The following is a 21,079-nucleotide window of genomic DNA, read 5'->3' as shown; positions in this document are numbered from 1 at the left end:
GTCATCTACTGACAACCTCTTATTGATCGGTCCCTTCACAACATGTACTGCTGGATATAAGTTAGTTCTGTCTGCAATATTATTCACAGTAGTAGGCTGACTAACTTCTTTATTGTTTGTATTAATAGAGCTAGATCCACTCTCACTATGTAAAATAGTAATTACATCATCAGTATCATTGGAAGTAGTAATGTTATTAATGTTAGCTATATTTTGTACCCTATTACTAGGCGATACATTGTTATGTACACAGTTAGTAATATCCACAACTTCACAAGCATTATTAACAACATTAACATTTTCAGAACCAGTACTAGGTTCGGAACTCAGTTGTCTAACACTAGTATAGTCATTAGATTTAATGGTAGCACTATAATGTCCATGTTTAGGCCAAACGAAGACTTGTCCTAAATTAAAATCTCTGTGATCTCTAATAATCTTGCTTCTCTTCTGTTGGAGAAGTTTCCGCTCTAAGGCTGATATTCCATCCAACAGGCTTTCAAATAGTGGTTCTATTACAGTACTTGGGAAACAAGAAAAAATTCTCTTCTGTTGTTTCTTAATGTTATTAATGAGTTTCTCTTCTTCAGAGGCAAAAAAGTCAATAAGTAACTCCATGTACTGTTTGCTTACCTCCAAGTTCAGGCGCTGCCACCTTGAAAGCAACTCTGGATAATGTTCCCCCTGATTGGGCATGTTTAATAATCCTCTCGGTACAATTTTTGTGTCCAAACAATAACGAAAATGCAAGCGCTGTGTTTGCAAACGTTTCAAGTGTGCAAAGTCTTTCTCTAGACTGTCTAACAGGCGTTGTAGCTCATCCAAGTCGGGTGTCGCCGTATCCGCGTCATCAAAGCGCTCCAAAGCGCCAAATTGCCAGGAAGTGACTGTTGAACAGACGAGATTCTGTTCAAACCTCTTCTGTAGATGAGCGACTGAGCCCAGGTCTACACCTCGGGGCTCATAGTCTAGCTCAATATCTACAGTTTCACTCTGACTCTGCATAATAGAAAAAATAGTGCAAAGGCACAAAAAATAGCCAAAAATGTCTGTATGCAAGATAAAGATACAAACAAAAGTTATGCGCTAAGCAAACGCTATTCACTGGTAGTAGACTCTGCTCCAAAGTCAGCAAGAAAAAATGAAGCTAATAAAACAGGAACAAACGACTTGCTGACAAACAGGATAAATGCCCAGTGCTCCAGAAAAACTTGAATAATATTAATGAAACCAAAAGGAGCAACTAGGCTGATGCAGAGTCACAAGTAGAAATGAAAGGCAAAATCCTCAGGTTAAAATCCAAATGAAAGGCAAAATCCTCAGGTTAAAATCCAACTTTAATTCCACTGCAGGTCAGATAAGCGCTTTCACTCATTCATTTATACAGTTTATACATTTATACTCATTTATACAGTTAAAACATCTCCTATTGGCTGCTTCTTGTTACATATTCATGAGTTAATCTAAGCTTAAAGATATATGCACATATAAACATGCTGAGATGTATAAAATGAATATAAAAAACATATAAAAAACATATAAAAACTCTCCATGAACACTCAAGATGCTCTAATAAATATGTATATATAGATATATATGTCAAAAGAAATCTATTTCAAGGGGTAAAAACATATATGTTCCATCATTTATTATAAAATCTACAAACATTCCTCCGTTTGTTTAACATAGGTTTAATGGAGGCTCTCTCATTGAGACCTAGACCCCTATCTGCTCTCAGTCTAACTATCCACATACTCTCCTTACTCTCAGTATTCTCACCTATGAAACAGGTTATCACTACATATAAAAGTACTACTTTGACTATTTTTTAAGGCTAGTCCTGGATGGGTAGACAGAAATATGCACCAAGATTGCCATGCAATATATGTGACGTATAATGTTTGCTATATTAATATAGTCTGATTCCTTTTATATGAATGTAAATTTGCCTATGTCACAAGTGATAATTCAATAAAGGTGTCTGAAAAAAAAAAGATTGCCATGTACAGCCCTGCTCTATTTGAAACATGAGCATTATTGAGTGTTTGAAAAGGGAGACAAACTTTTAAATATCTACTTAAAGGTGTATATTACTAGGCATCTATGTTCCTCATGACCATTTGCCTAGTTTTGTTCTTATGTTCCTATAAGATACCTGGGTACATTGGTGGATAACTCTCTGTCTGTCTCATTTGATCATCATATTTCCACCATAGTTAGGAAATTCTTCTTTCTGTCCAAGTTCATTTCCAGAAATATCTTCAAGATCCAAACATGTCATTTTACTACTATATCTTTCCCTTATCAGACCCATCATCAAATACAGTGCTTCCTTTGGTATGCACATGTCCAAGCATATCACTTAACTAGAAAGGCCTAAAGAATTAAAGGCCTTAAATCCTTCAATGATCCTGATAGGTTAACAGCTCTCATTATACTCAGTAGGCTCAGGTGACCTGTGTTTTACTTTTTGAACCATGAAAGACCTAATCCTATATGACCTCCTATTTGTTTTGCAAAACCAGTTGCTCTACAAACCTCCTATTTGTTTTGCAAAACCAGTCACTCTGCAAATACCCATACTAGGTACCTAAATTTATACCAACAAATAAACAAGACATAAAGGAGGGATACGTATCTAACTCAACATATTCCCAACCTATGGAACGAGTTACCAGTACAGGTCAAGCAAAATACTGTTTTGTCAGCACATAAGGCTGGTCTAGATGATTGGATGGGCAGACACACATTTATTCCAGGGTTATTATATACAGCCCTGCTTGATTTGGGAGATTGATACTATTAAGTACTTCTAAAGGGTGGCAAGAACTTTTAAGTGTTTCCACTTACAGGCATACATGGCTAGGCCTGTTATGGTCCCCATGATTTCTTGCCTAATACAGTGCTTATGTTCTTATCAGCTGTCCAAGTTTTGCAAAATGTTCTGATTTTATCTCATCTTTTTGGTGTGCCCTGATAAGATTTGGGGTTTTCTAGCAAATCGTTGAAGATTGCTGTTACTAAATAATGACAGACATTTGAGTTTCAGACTTCATATTCTTCAGAAAAGGAGTAGTAACAGAAAACATGCTATTCTAGTAACTAGGTTGATAGTAGCAAATTTTGGGACTTGTGTCTCCGCACTATTTTTTCCTTGCCCCTGAATCTAGTGGTAAGAGGGTGAAAGGTATGGTTCCTATGAATGGATGCATACAAGAAAACTGGAAAAAAAACAAGATGAATAAAACAGAGCTGCATTGCAAATGGAGTAATGCTTGGTATTTGTATGATCACTGTGATAAAAGATGTTAAAAATAAAAACAAAGAATGGGATTTTATGTTGAAGAAAGAAGTATATGTTTCATGTACATTTGCCATTTTGTTGTATATTTAATTGTCACTGTGCCTAGTTATGATTATATATATGCTTATGGTTCCTTCCAAAGCAGGGACTTTTGTACCCAGACCCTCAATGTAAATAAAGTAACGAAAGTGAATGCAAGTTTTGACTGAGGAGTGTGATTGTCAGAAAATGAAAACACTTTAACAATTTATTTCAACCAACAGAGTTGCAGGATATTATTACCTGTCTTAATAACTATGACTATAGTTACTACTATAGTTACTACTAAAAGACTCTTTTTGTAATCCCAATAACTGTATGGCTATAGGGTGTTTACTACTTTTAAGCAGTCTCAGTTTGCATTAACCAGTATAAATCCCACCAATCCATTCAAAAGGTGAATGATGCCTTCAGGTTTGTTTCCATGCCTCCCCACAGCTAATAGGAGATTTTCTTAATGCTTCTGTATATTATAAAATTCCCTGTCAACAGTCAGTTTCTCTGCTTTCTTGTCTGATCAGTGTAAGTGCATAGGAAAAGAAGTCCCACTACACATCTAGGATTTTAGTATGTTATACTCTGTGCTAATTATCAGTGTTCTATTTCAACATCTGTTTCATGCATTTACAATTTGATAGTGTAACTCAAAGTCGAGAAATGGCCCAGCTGCGAAGTAGAACGGCACAAGTCGAGACAGAATTAGACATCACCAAACGGCAACTGTCAACAGAACGACTCGAAAGGCAAGTGTACGTTCCCCTCAGTGTTAACAGTAGCTCAGTTACTAATAAGCAAATATCTTTTTACAACTAACCAACCTATCCTTTGACTTCTAGGGAGCATGCTGTACAGGAGCTACGAAGGCAAGGAACTTCAGTATCTTATCTTACATCCTCTCCAATTGGTAGAACATCCCTAAGCCCTTCTACTCGTTCACCTGAATCTGCACAGTTACTGTCACTTGAACAGCGTTCCCGAGACAGATCACTGGACATGTAAGGCCATGTGAAAAATAATAGCTGAATTAAGCATCTCATCCAGTGCAAGAAAATGTCATTAAAAAAATGCTATTTTTTTTCCATTTCATAGATGAGCAAAACATTTGCAAGAGAAGTCTGTAGTATTTCGTATTTCATTCATTAGTTCATTCTTTCTCATTATTTGTTTATCCATTTCATGGTCAGAGAAAGCTGGAGTGTAACCCAGCAAACAATGGATATGGTAATGTTGGATGGAGTTGCAGTCTGTCAAAGGATACACACACACACACACACACACACACACACACACACACACACACACACACACACACACACACACACACATTCTGCTGATATGATCAAGATGTTGCGATCTTTAGTGGAGAAATAGCACCGGACAGCACTCATTGCAGTATGAAGAGCGAGGTATATCCCAAATGACTGAGTTTGAGTCCCTCAGCCTATATTTGCCTACTCTGCGACCATAAGCAAGTCACTTAACTAGTTAGTACTTAGGGTAACTGGGAAATTTGGCTAGGCTCATCTAAGGTCCCCTGGAACTACCTGTGAACCTAGGAATACACAGACTAGTAGAAAGTAAGATGGGAAATGAGCAATGTTTGCAGTGTGGTAGATAGTGGAGAAGTTGATGATGATGAAGTAGTCCTACTGGGCATTACTAGACTTAGAGAAAGCATATGACAAAGTCCCAAGAACTTGAGCAGTGCTGTGATGGCTCATAGTCTCAGAATCATTGGTAGAATTACAACAGTCTGTAATCAGGGACTCAGTGACAGAAGTACAAATAGTGTTTGGACTGACAGGGGGGTTCCCAGTGGGAATGGGTATTCATCAAGGTTCAGCTCCGAGCCCAGTCCTGTTTCTACTGGTGATGATTTACATCAGCAAACAGACTGTATGCAGATGATGTGGTACTACAAGCAGACTCTGTGCAGGAACTTCAGCAAATGTTAGGGAAGCAGAATGTAGAACAAGCACAGCGAAAATGAGTACAGACAAGGCACTGGTCATAAAAGGAAATGAGTGAAATCAGAAGCAGCACAAAACTAGAAGGGGAAACAGGTTAACATGTATCTGGGAGGGGTGGTAGAGAAGAAGGGAAGTGAATAAGGAGATTAAAGCTAGTATTAGAGGTGCTGTGACCAAATGGCACAAAGTGTCATGGGTAATATGTGACATAAGGAAGCAAAATAAGTTAAAGAGTGTAAAGGTGCACAAAACAGAGGTGTGGCAAGTGCTTTTGTATGGCACAGAAACCTGAGTAATAAGGGCATAGCAGCTAAGGAACCTTGAGGTGATGGAGATAAAGTGCCAGAGATAGGCAATAGAACACACTGTACATAAAACACACTCCTTCCTCCTCTGAATTATGCAACAACTCTGACCCAGTGGAACCACCGGCTGTGACTCACAAAAGACAGACAGCAAAGCAGAGTTGTTGCATAATAGAACACACTGTGTTGGCTAGATGAAAAAATGAGGACATCAGACCAGAAACTAAAGTTTCCCAATTACAGAGTAGGTCAATGAGAGCAGATTGCAGATGTTCAGTTATAACTGCAGCAAACCAGAAGACAATTTGGTGAAGAATGCATGGTAGAGATAGAAAGAAAGGAATAGAAGACATAGACGTCCAGCAAAGAGATGACTGGATTGCGAGAGATAAGACCCAAAACAGGTAGGCATAACTAACAAAACACTTTAAAGAGTAGCTCTGGATAGAAAGAAGTAGTGATAGCTGATGTAACATCCGACCCCATGGAAAAATAGGGAAATGGAGGAAAGGGGGGATGAAGATAATATATATATATATATATATATATATATATATATATATATATATATATATATATATATATATATATATATATATATATATAGAAAAGCAAACTGGAGTAAGCAATGTCAGCATTCCAGAAATCAATACTGTGAAAACTTAAAACATCTAAACTAAAACCCCAGCACACATTCAGATCAAATTTGTCTCAGTAGTGGCTGTGTTACAGAAATGTTTTTTGAAATATTAGGTTTAGAGTTAGGATAAGGGATGTGGCAGGGTTAGGGTTACCCAGTATTACAAAAGTGAGTAGGAAGGAGATTTCTGTAACACCGCCACTAATCTATGGACAACTTACACACACACACACACACACACACACACACACACACACACACAGGCACACACAGGCACACACACAGTCACAAGCACTCACACACACTCACATGCACACACACACACACACACACACACACACACACACACACACACACACACACACACACACTGCTCTGCAACTACACCCTCAAATAACCCTATCCTAACTCTAGCCTGCCTACACACACAAATACTCCTTCCCCTAATGCTGAAACTTCCAGAATGTCTAAAGGCTTTGGCATTAACATTTTCAAACCCTCACTTTCCTTACCCACAAACATTAAAAATTAATTTCACTCAAAATGTTAAAACAGAACACTTGACTGCATTTCGCATTCTGATGATCAGCAACCTATTTGATAGAGTGAGTATCACCCTAAAATATATCTGTGTGTGTGTGTGTGTGTGTGTGTGTGTGTGTGTGTGTGTGTGTGTGTGTGTGTGTGTGTGTGTGTGTACAGGCCTAAGGGCAATTTAGAACCATGCCCATCCACCTCTTGCTTGTCTTTGTGATCAAGGAAAAAACTGGAGGCCATGGGCCTTGAAGAAGAATCTACATGGACAGAGAGGTGACATGCAGATTCCTCAAATAAGGCCGTCCAGCCAGAAACTGAACCAGAGAACCAATTGTCATGAAGTAACCAGGTGGCATGATTGTACATGATTTTATTTGTCTTGCAAAATATTATTCTGTCTGGTATTTATAGTATGGGTGGCACAGTGGTGCAACAGATAGCATTGTTATCTCATAGCAAGAGGTTCCCCAGTTCGATCCTTGGCTGGGGTGCCTTCTGTGCAGAGTCTTCATGTCCTCCCTGTGTTTGTATGGGTTTCCTGTGGGTGTTCCAGTTTCCTCCAATATTCCAAAGACATGCAGTAGGTGGAGTGGGCACTGTAAATTGGCCATAGGTGTGAGTGTGTGTGTGAGTGTGTGTGGTGTGGAAGAATTACCATGGCACGGCTAGCCATCCAGTGTTGTAAAACTTGGCTCTAGATTATTGTCACTGTTGAAGTGACACCCCAGCATCATGTGCAAAGATGGGAAAAGGGGTTTATATGGATGGATGGTATTTATAGTATGTATAATGTCATTCATCCCAATATCATCTGCATATCACAACTTTTAGTCATTTTGAAAATTGAGAATATTGGTGTTTACCCACTTCTCCCATTAATTAAAAATGCAGCATGCTGAGTATGTATTAAAATAATACTGTTTTTTATAGTAACTTTATTGATAATAAAAAAAAGTATTGCATATAAATAAGTACATAATGTACTGTGGAAACAGTAATGCCTTACAAGTATAAGACAGTGAAGTAGCGCAGAGGTTAGTATTGAGCCCAACTCCAAAATGAAAGTGAATCTTTCTTGGAATAAAGAGGGCATGATTAGTGAAGTAACAAAGGGATCAGCAGTGGGCTCAGCCCAAACAAACAAAGTGAATTTATTTGTGAACAGCACCAAGAAAGGAGCAGTGGGCAAGGACTAGAATGAACGGGGCTACAAATAAAAGGGCTGTGGCCAAAGTAAAGCAGTGGGCTGAAAGATAGCAGTTATGGATCACCACAGGAAAATGCAAGCTACAGTCCTTATGAAGTGAAATCTTAAAGATACAAATAGAACAATAGAACATGTGAATTTAGAGAGCCTGTGTGCGCATAAACATTTTTGGTGACTGCCATTCCACAATGTACCACAAAAAGCAGTGTCATTTGGCATAAATAAGAGACTTGCTAACATTCCTCCTCTGCGCGTAACTAATTCACAGTCTCCCTTTGCCAGTAGTCACATAGTCACATCAGAAAATTACTAACTGACACTTGGCCCAACCCTCTCATTCATACTTCACATCTAGGATCAATTCACCTAAGTTCTCCTCCAACATAGAGTAGCATATAAAATATCTTACCTTCTTACACTGGATGCCAGGTGAGCTAATGATCAAATATATTGCTATCATGACTAGAATATAGTCTTCCAATCATAGCTACCCACTTCAATCACAATATGACATACTACAAAAGACCAAAATTAAAATCCTAGATTTGGTCACCTCAGAAATGAATATCACTGCCTCATTATCTCAAAATCCAATTGGTTCTCGGTCCATGTCAGGCTATCCCTCCTCTTGAGTACACTTGCTTTTAAATTAATCAATGACAACCACTGCCCCCTCTAAAAACATGTTTTGCAGAAGATCATTCTCTTCGCTACAAAATTCCAATGATGCTGTTCTAGCTAGCCCCCATTCACTTTAACTAAAGCTACAATCTTATTTCTCAATCTTGTACCAATATCCGTGAAATTGGTTCCAGAAAGCATCAGGGCTGAATGTAACCTTCAAAGCTTCAGGAAACAGCTGATAACACCTAAAGCAAATCTCACTGTGCATGCGCTTTGATACCCTTGGGTAAAAATCAACCCCTGCACTCAGTTAATGCTCCCCTAATGTAAGCACATCAGTAAATGCTACTGACTACCCAAACAGTTCTCTGTCCGTTTTCTTCCTCTGTTCTCTGCCTCTCTTTCTTCTCTGCTTTACACACTGGCTCCAGCCAATTCCTTCCTAATGACACCCTGTCACCTTCTCTCTCACTCTCACTGCTTCTGATGTTACAAAGTCCTTGTCTCTAGGAATCATTTATTTTATTTTTATTATTTATTTAACATTTGATCTGATGTCAATCTTCACATAATCCTTGACTGTGAGCTCGGTTCCAAGCCTCAGAAACGACTTGGCCGTTATTCCAGCTTGCTCCTTCCAAAACTCTCGAGCTAAGCTCTACCCACAATGCTCCTCACCAAATTACCTCAGATCACGTTTGCTGCTTCATAGTGCCAGAAACGTTCAATCCAGTCTCTCGAGCTTTAGCTTTCTTCAAACTGTAAGTCAGATTTTTCCTACTTTCTCAAAAATGTTCCCTTTATCTCTTTCTTTACTGCCCACTCCTCTAGATTTTCTTTAGCATATGCATGAGAGTGTTTTCTTCTCTCCTTTAACATTAGGTATTCTTAAGTACCATTGTTGGTACGTCTTTCCCCTTTTTACCTAGTTTTTTCCCCCTGTTTTCCCTTTCTCTGATAAAAAAAAAACAACTTTCTTTATTTTATAGTCTGTGTGTGTGATTGTATCTCTGTATAAGGTAGCCTAAGTTTTGACAATATGGCTGACAAACCCTCCAAAGACACCTCTGGCTTCAAGAGGTGCCAAAAGTGTGATAGAAAAATGCCTAATTCAGATGGACACACACTTTATGTGCATTGTCATGGTGCAGTCCATCTGCACGAAGACTGTGTGATCTGTCATGAGTTCAGTTCCAGAACCCTGATAGAGCGCAAAAATAAGTTAATTTTCAAAGGCCCAAGACAGAAACCAGGTCGTCCTCTTCATCAACCTCTTCCTCTAGACCAAAAAAGTGGAGTAATTCAGTTCGGACAGCTCCTTTGGAACTGCCTTCTAAATTGCCCAGGTCTCCCATGGTGCCGAGAGCCTCTTCAACACTGCTGGGCCAAGATTCTTATCCCTCGGTGACATCAGCATCGACCTCTTCACTTCCAGCTTCAGTGCAGACAACTCTTCCTTTGGTACCAATGGACCTTTTGGTATTGAAGGAACCTCAGGTGATAGCTCTACTTCGTATTACCTACTCCCCCTCCATATATCCATTTGCAGACTATCCTCCTAGTCATTTTTTGGAGAGACAGCCACCAAGGTCTCCGTCTGCATCCTCTATTCAATCCACTAAGAGTCTTTCAGAGTCAGATATTATGAGACTGGTGGACCAGCTCCTGACAGCAAGAGGATTACATCCATCCACAGTTCCTAGCCTTGTTAGCCCTGGAACCTTCTTCTATACTCACCCATAGTCCTTCTTCAACTCCAGCTGACCTCTCCAGCTTCGACTGTTTCAGTGCTGGCCAGAGTTCTTTCTCTGACACTGATAGTTACTCTGAGTTCTGTCGGTTCCTCGGAACTGGAGACCTCCCGGGGTCGAGGCTTCATTGTCGATTCCGGGGGACAGGGTTCAACTTCGATTCTTTCGGAACCTTCCATGCCCCTCGTTGCATCGACATATGTAAGTTTGGCCCCGGCTTCTACGTCAGGGGCAGCCTCCTCGGTGCAGAATGGGACCACGGTTCCAGTGGAGTCGATTTTGTTTCTGGGCTCCCATCCCTCTACAGGAGGAGCTGTCTTCCAGGCTATGGAGAGAGCCTTGTCTTTTGCAGGAAAACAGTCTATGCCTTCCCTGTCGGACCAAACACCATGTCCATCCCCTTGACTGGAACTTCCACCAGTCTCTACCTTGGGACAGATGACACAAAAGTCTCAGGACCAAACCACTCTGGTTGTGTCATCTTTGGACACCTCTCCGGAGCACCCCACTGAAGTGGTACCATCAAAGAAAAGTGCAAGAGGAAGTACTTGGACTCCCCTGAAGAGTCTTTCACTGAAGATACTGATTTCAATGAAGGGGAAGGTTCCCCAAAGTCATGCCCTGAAGACGTTTCCTTCGGGGACATCCTAGAAATCCTTAGACAGAGGGGTGGCTAGACTACCCTCCAACATTCCTCAGAGGGATCATTATTCCTAGAGGCTTTTCATGCCCAGCTCTCTACCTCTTGGATCACTCCACCCACTGATAATCTTATTAAACTGATTGCTCAGTGGGCTTGGAAGATACCTGACTCTGTTGAGCCAATCCCCAAAAGACCTGACCATATTCTCTGTACCCCAAAAGGTGAGCAACACTGGGCCAAAGGTATTCCTGTAGATACCATGATGGTATTGGCAGCAAAAAGAAGGAACTTGCTGACGAAAGTCCTACTATCCATCCTCCTAACAAAGAGTCTAGGACAATGGAGGGATCTGGGAAGTACATATGCACTTCATCAACCTTCTTTCTCAGGTCCTTGAACTGCATGGCACATTTTACAAGACTTCAGAGGAATCTGAGCAGTAGCTGAAAGGGTTTGAGACAAATGTAATTCTCAGCTCGGCACCATAGAATCCATTTCCAATTTGTCCATGAGGCTAATTGGTCATGCTGCCGAAGGGATGACTAGAGCAGTGGGTTCAGGCGTAGCCATCAGGCGACACACCTGGATGCACTTATGTGATTTCATGGAGCCATTTAAGTCTTCTTTCATCAATGCTCTGTTTGTCAGATCATCCCTGTTTGGCACCAAAGTTAAAGATACTGTAGCCAGATGTGAGAAAGATGGGAAAACCTTCTCTGCCATGGGTGTACGCTTTTCTACTTCTCAACGGCCCTGTTTCAGGAGCCAGAGAAGTAGTAGATGATGGTTCAAAAAGACCCAAGGACCTTTCCAGGACTCACATGGCAATGACTACCCCTGGGGCAGAGGGGGAAGCAATATTGGAAGATGCCATCCCGGAGGCAGAAATGGCTCACAGAATCCGGGTTCCAGGGACTCTTTTCCTAGTAACACCTATCAGCACTTCTGAAATGAGGCCAAATTGCCTTCCTCTGGAAACAGTCAGGGGCCAATTACTCCTGCACCAATCTGCCTGGCTAAAAATAACGATGGACAAATGGGTGCAGCAGAAAGACCAAGAAGAATCCCAGATGTTCCACCCAGTCACAGGGAGGCAGCAGTCTTAGAAATTAAAAAACTGCTCGACAAAAGAGTCATCCAGGCAATCCCTTCAGACCAGAGACGATCCAGAATTTACTCAAAATTATTTTTAGTGCCAAAGAAAACAGGAGACTGGAGACCAGTTTTGGACTTCAGTCAGTTGAACAAATCAGTTCAACAAACCAAATTCCAAATGGTCTCAGTTCAGTCTATACTTTCTTTCTTGTAAAAAGACAATTGTATGTGCTCAGTAGATCTTTAGGATGCGTATTACCATATAAAGATGGACAAGTGATCCAGAAGATTTCTGCACTTCCGGCTGGGAGCCAGTCACTGTCAGTTAAGGGCATTACCCTTTGGTCTCACCACAGACCTAGGGTGTTCACTAAATGCATGGCAGTAGTATCAGCTCATCTCAGACTGCTAGGATTCTGAGTGCTTCCATATTTAGATGACTAGCTCCTTACCGCACCCACCAGCTGTCAACTCATAAAGACATGCGATTACGCTCTTCTTCTTTGTTCCAGCCTAGGCATCACTATAAATTATGTAAAATCCCATCTAGAACCATCTCAACAGCTGGAGTTCATTGGATGCTCAATACAGTCACCAGCATTGGTTCACTTCCCCTAGAAAGACTCCAAAGGATCAGATCAAAAGTGACCCGGATCATTCTCAGCAAGAAAGTTACAGCAAGACGCATTCTATAGGACCTAGGATCAATGGCAGCCTCTATCACTCTAATTCCCCTGCCAGATATCACATGCAGATTCTTTAATGTCTTCTGGCCTCCCAATGGTCCTTATTGATTCAGCCAACATCTCATCTGATTATGATCACCAATCAATACAAGGAAGATCTGAGTTGGTGGCTTCACTCCAACAAAGTCTTGTCAGGCCGTCCTTTTCTCATCCCTCAACCCCAAGCCTTAGTGACCACTGATGTGTCCCAGAAGTGGTGGGGCATTATCTGGGAAAGAGAGTCCAAGGTACCTGGTCCCAGTTGGAGGCCAATTTGCATATCAACGTTCTAGAGATGAGGGCAGTGCTTCTAGCATTGCAGGCATTTCAAGAAACCCTCCCCTTGGGAATGATTGTGATTCAAACAGACAATATGTCAGTAGTCTGGTATATTAACAAGCAAGGGGGTACCAGATCTTACCCTCTTTGTCAAGAAGTGCTCAGAGTATGGCAATGGCAATATCTTGTGACCGCTTTCTTGCAGCAATGCACATCCTGCAGAGCTCCAACGTGATTGTGGACAAATTGAGCAGGACCATCCTCATGCCTCATGAGTAGTCTCTCAATCTAGCGGTGGCAGAAAAGATATTTCATCACTGGGGCCAACCTTGCTGCAACCTGTTCACATCCCCAGTGAACAACAAGTGCAGCCATTACTTTACCCTAATCCCCCCCCCCCCCGGAGGGGGTTACCCAGAGATGCTCTCCTTCACTACTGGCCCCCTGTTCTATTGTATGTCTTTCCTCTGTTTCCACTAATATGTCAGTTTCTAAAGCACGCCAACAGGTCAGAGAAATGAAAAATCCTCATTGCCCCATTCTGGCCTTGACAAGTCTGGTTTCCCTTTCTATGGCCTCATCTACTTTGGAAACCCTGGATATTGAACCCAGCTCCAGACCTATTGTCCTACCCGGAGGGACTGGTTCATCCAAATCTACAACATCTCAAGCTCACTGCATGGCTTCTCTGGTTCCCATGATTGCCAGGCATCCTTGTATCATAACAAGTGGCAAAAGTTTACTAAATGGTCACTGGATTGTAATCTTGACCCATATTCATCTCCCGTACACAAAGTTTTAGACTTCTTAGCCTTACTCTTTGAGATGGGTGCATCAGCCTGTACTGTTCAGGTGCATCTTGCTGTGATATCTAACTTCCATACTGATTTCAATGGTTCATCACTTATGTCACATAACTTTGTAAATAATTTTTGAAAGGAACCTTAATGCTTAGACCTCCATATAAAGAACCCTCTGCACCTTGGGATTTGCGTTTGGTTCTTCAGTCCCTGATTTCTCCCCCTTTCAAACCTTCAACAAGTTGCGACCCAAAGTTCTTGTCCTGGAAAACCTTATTTTTAATAGCTATCACTTCTGTCAGAAGAATATCGGAAATACAAGCCTTGTCCTGCAAACCGCTGTACTTGATATTTCATAAGGATAGGGTCTCTCTCAGAACAAATCTATCTTTCCTACCAAAAGTTGTTTCAGAATCAAATATCAATCAGACATTATACCTCCCAATCATTTTTCCTAATTTTTCCAATAAAGGGGAGTACTGTTTGCATTTACTAGATGTTCATAGACAACTACATTTCTACCTTCACAGAATGAAGGATATCAGAAAATTGGACCGGTTCTTTACTGCCTTTTCTTCAGTTTCCTTGGGGAGACCAGTTTCCAAAGCTACTCTGGTTAAATGACTTAAGGACTGTATAACCTTTGTTTACAATAAAAAGGGTCTCCACCCACCAGCCCTGTAAAAGCACATTCAACAAGAGCTATAGCTGCATCTGCAGTTTTTCATGCCAGAGCCTTTTTAGATGATATTTGTGCAGCAGCAACATTGGCATCTCCTCATACCTTTATTACTCATTACAAACTGGACCAGGTCTCTGGGAGATGTGCGTCATTCAGCTCGATGGTGCTCAGAAATATTCTTCCATGAGATCTCCTAAGATTCAGGTAGCTAGAGACTCTGTCCCACAGTCAAGGATTATGTGAAGATTGACCCATAATGTTCCATGTGTGTTGTCAATCTTCACTAATCCTTAACATTCCCTTCCTCCTTCCCCCCCTGGCCTTGAGAGCTCTTGGTGGATCGAATATTCCAAAACACTGGCTTTATAATAGGGACACAGATATGGTCTCATATATATTATTTCTTGTCTGTCACTATATTTTGCAAACTCAATCTGAGGTAATTTGCTGAGGAGCATTGTGGGTAGAGCTTAGCTCGAGAGTTTTGAAGGCGCAAGCTGGAATAACAGCCAAGTTGGTTCCGAGGCTCTGAACTGAGCCCACAGTCAAGGATTAGTGAAGATCGACAACACAGATGGAACGTTATGGTAAGACATAACTTCTTTTTTTCGAGAAAGTCCAACTTGGAATAAGCCAATTTTCAGCGAAGGCCTGGGGAGAAACTCTCCAGGCGCATGTCTTTGTAATGTGGGAGGAAACTGGAACACCCGAAGAGAACCCACACGGACACTGGAAGGATATGCAGACTCCACATAGAAGGTAGCCCAGCTGAGAATCAAACTGGATAACCTCTTGCTGTGAAGCAACAACATTAACCGCTGCACCACTGTGCCGTGATGTCTTCCTAACATTGCACATGACTTTCCCACAGATTCTTTCTCTCATGCAGAAATCCATGTTGTAATTATGTTCTAATATTAGCTGCTCCTCTCATTCTTTCACTTCTTTCCATCTTCCCACTTATGAAAACACTGGATTTTTATTTGACACTGGAATGGTAAACATTTAAGGTGAAATGTGTATTTCATATTGTTCAATGTCTGTATGTCTATGTATATGCTAAGCCTATTGTCACTTAGTAAAAGTAAGCAAAACTATTGTCATGTACTAAACGTTTGTTTTACATTTCAAAATACAGAAACATTCCTACAATGAGGCCAGCCCAGACCCAGGGGGAGGACCCCCCCCCATTTTAGAAGGAAGTAGCAGTCCACAAAAATCGCAAAAACTGATAGGCCAAAGAAAAGCCATAAAGACAATAAAGTGGATTATTGAGGATAAGAAAGAAATTATGTATTGTTGCTATCATGCAAAAAGCCCAGAATTTCCAGACACAAGATATATAAAAAGAGTAAGAGAGAAATTAGAGGAAAAAAAATACTTCCACAAGAAAAACTGTCAGAAGCTTCAAATAAAAATTTGTGGTCATTAATACAACAGATTTGTGAAAAACAGTATATAGACAAAGAAACTTGACTGTTTGGAAAAAGAAACATCTGAGGAAGTGCGAAAATATAAACAACAAAACCTAGAGATTTTTGAAAAGTATAAAAAAGAAATATGGACATGGAAAAGAAAGAGAGATTTGATATGGTGCAATATTTATACAAAGGTGAAAACCAAATTAATCAACATAAAGAAGGCAGCCCCAAAGATATTCAAAGAGAAATACAGGCAAAGGCATCCAGACGTGGAAAATTTCACAATAAAAAAATAATATCATAAAGCGGGAATGGAGAAAAGAAAATTAGTAAAGTAGGAGTTAAAAAAATAGAAGTTGAAGTTATGGAGTGCCTGTGAAGTGAAGGACTTGGTGAAGAAGGTCTAACACAGGTTACAACACAGCAAGATGGAGTGAGTCCCCAAAGTAAGGAGAAGCAGGAAGATCAGGAGACATCTGAAGAAGAAATATGGACATGTGAAAGAAAAAGAGATTTAACATGGTGTAATATTAATGCAAAGGAGAAAGCAAAACTAATCAATGCAAAAAGAGCAGCACCAAAGATATTTGAAGAGAAATACAGGCAAAGGAATAAGATGACAAAGAGAAAAAGTAGAAAAGGAAATTAGTAATGGAGAAGTTAAAGAAACAGAAACTGGAGTTATGGAGTACCTGCAAAGTGAAGGATTCAGTGTAGAAAATCTAATTCACAAAGCACCACAAGAAAATAGAGCAATGGGCATCCAAATTAAGGGGAAACCAGTGAAACAGGAAGCAGTTGGTCAGGCGCCATATGAAGATATTTTGGAGCCTTCCACAGGAAACCAGTATAAACCTTCACTTGAAGCTTGACAGAAAGGGAAGGAACAGGAAAGTGGAAACTCTGATGCTGTCAATGTTGAGGAGTGATAGGCCAGTGATTTCCCATATGACAGGACAATTGATGGCACAGGTTGAAATTGAAGAGAATGTGCCACAGGAAGATGGAATACAACTTTCTGTGGAATGCCCGCAGGAAATAGAAAAACAATGTGCCCTCTGTTTAGAAGAAAACAATCTAAGAGAAGAGTTGCTTGTTCTAATAGAGATAGATCGACATATTAAGATCAATGAAAGAAATAGACCACAGAATGTCAAGAAAACCCAAGAAAGGCAGAAGTTTGATAAAACAAATGAACACAGTAATTAGGACTGTCCATAGAGATCCATGCGATATAACAGAAGTAAACAGAATATATTATTGTGCAGCTAAATTAATAACTGATAAAGTTCTACCACAAGAACACTGGGTTGTGAGGGAAAGGAAGGGGAGAAATTGAATACCATCACGGAAGTATTGAATAAAAAAAACTGTAAAGCAATTAAGACAAGAAGTATCACTGTTAAAAGAGTATAGAAGAGGGAACAGATCAACAAAAATACTTAGAAAGATAGACGTGATAAAAGCAATAAGCAGTATTAGAACAGATCAGGATCTATCATGCACTATCGCAAATAAATTAAAAACTTCAGCACAGGTGGAAAATCTTAGAAGATATGCAGATAAATATAAAGGAAAAGTACAAAATAAGCAATTTACTGATGACCCAAAAAAGTTTTATAGAGAACTGGGAAACAAGGTAAAAGGAAATAAAAGACCACCAAAAAAGAAGAAATAAATACATTTTGGAGAAGTATCTATGAAGATCCTGTGGAACATAACGAAGGTGCTAAATGATATTAGAAGTAAAAGAAAGAAAAGAAGTTTAAAGGTACAGGATATGAAATGGCATTCAGTAACAGCCAGAGAGATTGAAACAAAGTTAAGAAAAGCCTCTAACTGGAAACCCCCCTGACCCAATGCAGTGTCTAACTTCTGGTTAAAAGTACTAACATCTTTGCATGAAGATTTAGCCAGGGGTAAGAACTATTTATATGCACACCCTGAACAAACACCAACCTGGCTAACAATAGGAAAAACAATGCTCCAACTTAAGAGTGAACCTGTAAGCTACCCCCAAAATTATAGACCGATAACTTGCCTTCTGACGACATCTAAACTATACACTGGAATTTATGCCGACAGAGTTTATAGTCATTTAGAAGAAACCACAATTATGGCAATAGAACAAAGGGGCAATAAAATAAAGTCATATGGAGCAAAGGCTCATTTGTTGTTAAATAACGTCATAGCTGAGAACTGTAAAAAGGGAAAGAATTTAAGTATACCATGGATTGACTACAAAAAAGTATTTGATAGTATCCCACATTCATGGATAAAAGAATGCTTAAAATGTATAAGATAGCACCCTACACTGATCAACTACATTACAGTGACAATGAAACAGTGGCAGACTACTTTGCAATTAAGCCATGGTAAAGGACAAATTATTATTCCAGGGATAAAAATTCAAAGGGGGATTTTCCAGGGTGACTCTCTGTCACCACTGCTATTTGTGCCTTGCCCTTAAACCATTAAGCTGTCTACTTAACAGCTTAGGCCATGACTATAAAAAGACTTCTCATCTTCTCTTTGTCGATGATTTAAAACTGTAGAGCTCAACAGATGAAGAACTGAAAGCACAACTGCAAATTGTCAAAACTTTTTCAGATGATGTAAGAATGTTATTTGGTCTTGATAAATGTGCAAAAGCAACTTTTAAAGCAGGAAAACTGCAGCACCAAGAAAACATCAGTTTGGGACAAGAATGTGATATAAAAAAACTTGAGCAAGAGGGAATGTATAAATATTTGGGCATTGATGACGGATCAGCAATAAAACATGAACAAATGTGAATAAAACTTAGTAAGGAATACTTTAGAAGACTTTAATTCTGAAAACAGCATTGACATCTAGGAACAAAATCCAAGCTATAAACCAGTTTGCTCTTCCTGTCCTAACTTACTGTTTTGGAATGATTGACTGGCCCCAAAATGTGTTGGATAAATTAGATAGGAAAACACGAAGGATGCTTCATACTCACCAAATGATTTATAAAAATCAGTGCATACCAAGATTATATATTCCCTGTTCTGAAGGAGGGATGGGCCTCCTTGAAACTGATTACATGTATAGATCTGCAGTCGTGGGACACCACACAGATCTGCTGACCTCACAAGACCCAAATGTAGTGAAAGTTTTGAAGCATGGGGAGAATAAATCTAAGATGGGCATCTCTGCTTAATCTAGCAGAAGGATATCGGTGTCAAGCAAAAATGAAAATCAAACCACAAGTAGATAAAAATTACACAGCAACTGAATGTGCCAAAAATCAAAAGAAAGAATATAAGTTGAAGGACCAGATGAGAAGGCAAGAAATGTGAAAAATGCATAAATATAATTGCAAGTATAGAAAACTTCTGGAAGAACCTCATGTTGATCAGGAATGAAAGCAGGAATAGTTAAGGAGAGGCAAATTCAAACCAAGAGATGAGAGGTTAATATTGGTGGCACAAGATAGTGGGCTATGTACACGTTGGTTTACAAAGTCCAGTAAATGTGCAGGAGAAACAGACAAATGTAGGTTTTTGTTAAAGAGAATTGGAAACAGTTGCACACCTCATTCCTGGTTGTAACATATTAATGGCAGAAGGACTGTACACTGAAAGGCATAATAATATGGCAAGACAGTTGCACTGGGGATTGTGCAAACATTATGGTATTGAAGTGGCTGAAAAACTCTGGAAACGTGAGCCACAAAGCATCATAGAAAATTATGAAGTCTACATTACATGGGATCACCCATTACCAACTGTTCAAAAGACAGATGCTAGAAAACAGAATACACTGGTCCATGAAAAGAAGACAAAAGTAGCATTGATCATTGAAATTGCCACACCCAGTGACTACAGTGTCTTGCATACAGAGAGACACAAAGTCATAAAATATCAGGATTTCCAGGCAGAAACAAGAGCAATGTGGAAGAAAGATACCCAGACAGTTCCAATAGTAGTAGGAGCAATGGGTCTTATAAAAAAGAATCTGCAATCGTATTTAGATATGTTACTAATACATGTAACTCCATACGAATTTCAAAAGGAGTCATTGCTGGGCACAATGTGCATGCTGCGAAGAGCACTTCTAGCTGACATCAATGATTGAAACAATACTAATTTCACGAACTTTAATAGTTCTTTGACTTAGGAATGAAGTTCATTCCCATTATGGTAGTAGAAACCCAAAAGACTTGGAGAAGTTAAAAAAGGGAAGTGTAATAGTATTGTTATCCAGTGAAGCATTCTTTATAACAAAGGTGGAAAATATCTGATATTTTGTTGTTCATAAAATCTGTAGTAGCTGCTGAAGAAATACATGTAATTTCTCATTTTTTTTTTGTGGATACATCTCAGTTTTATAGGCATCTCTCAAACCAGCATTAAAAGTCTAAAATGCTACAACTAATATGGGCATTCTGCTTTAAGAAGAATAAAGCTATAACCATGACAAAGGCATCTCAAGTTCAATTTAAGGCTAAGGAAGCTTGATAGTGTGGCAGGTAAGGATGGGTATCCCCATTTTGGAGGGGGGAGGCATACTGCATGGACCATTTTGTGAAGCCTTAGTGGAGGCCAGGGCTCAGAGATGGATCACCACATTTGGGTGAGAGAAGGAGCTGAGCAGGCATGGTTGTTGCATGGTTGGCAGGTATGCCCTCAACCTGCACCTTATGCCCCACCCAACACACACTTAAGAGAATTGTCAGCACACAGGTGGTCTTTAGACAAAAAATAAAATATCTCACAAATTACACTATCACAGCACCCCACTTATCCCATCCCACTCTGCAGTGCCTGTAGGTGCAACTCCTAGACCCTACTTGTGGAACTGGGGAATCTGTGCATATGTGCTCTCCCAGCAGAGGTCACCCTGGGAAGTCTGTCAAGGCATGTGAGATGTAGATGCAGAGGCTGTAGTGCCAAGCATGGGGGTGCATGAAGTGAACAGTTGTGATGAAATGAAAATAAAAATGATGCAGTTAATCTTTCCTAGTGCACTGTCAAAGTTATGCAAAAGCTGCAATTCTGATTTCAGGGCCACCAGCAGAGAGGTATATGGAA

General features: G+C 39.9%; 1 protein-coding gene across 1 annotated transcript in view; it reads left to right on the top strand.

Annotated features, from left to right (window-relative positions):
- TSGA10 (testis specific 10) overlaps positions 1 to 21,079 on the top strand; it is a 1,008,750-nt gene that overhangs the window by 950,455 nt on the left and 37,216 nt on the right. Inside the window, exons 18-19 of the mRNA XM_044071816.1 lie at positions 3,982 to 4,086; positions 4,180 to 4,338. Of these exons, the coding sequence (XP_043927751.1) occupies positions 3,982 to 4,086; positions 4,180 to 4,338 (264 nt within the window). The remainder of the gene's footprint in view (positions 1 to 3,981; positions 4,087 to 4,179; positions 4,339 to 21,079) is intronic.

The sequence above is a fragment of the Protopterus annectens genome, chromosome 5.part0 (assembly GCF_019279795.1).
Source record: "Protopterus annectens isolate FY-2018-M chromosome 5.part0, PAN1.0, whole genome shotgun sequence".
Taxonomy (NCBI): domain Eukaryota; kingdom Metazoa; phylum Chordata; order Ceratodontiformes; family Protopteridae; genus Protopterus; species Protopterus annectens.
Note: the sequence above shows the minus strand (reverse complement) of the source record. Positions and strands in the feature narration are given on the sequence as shown.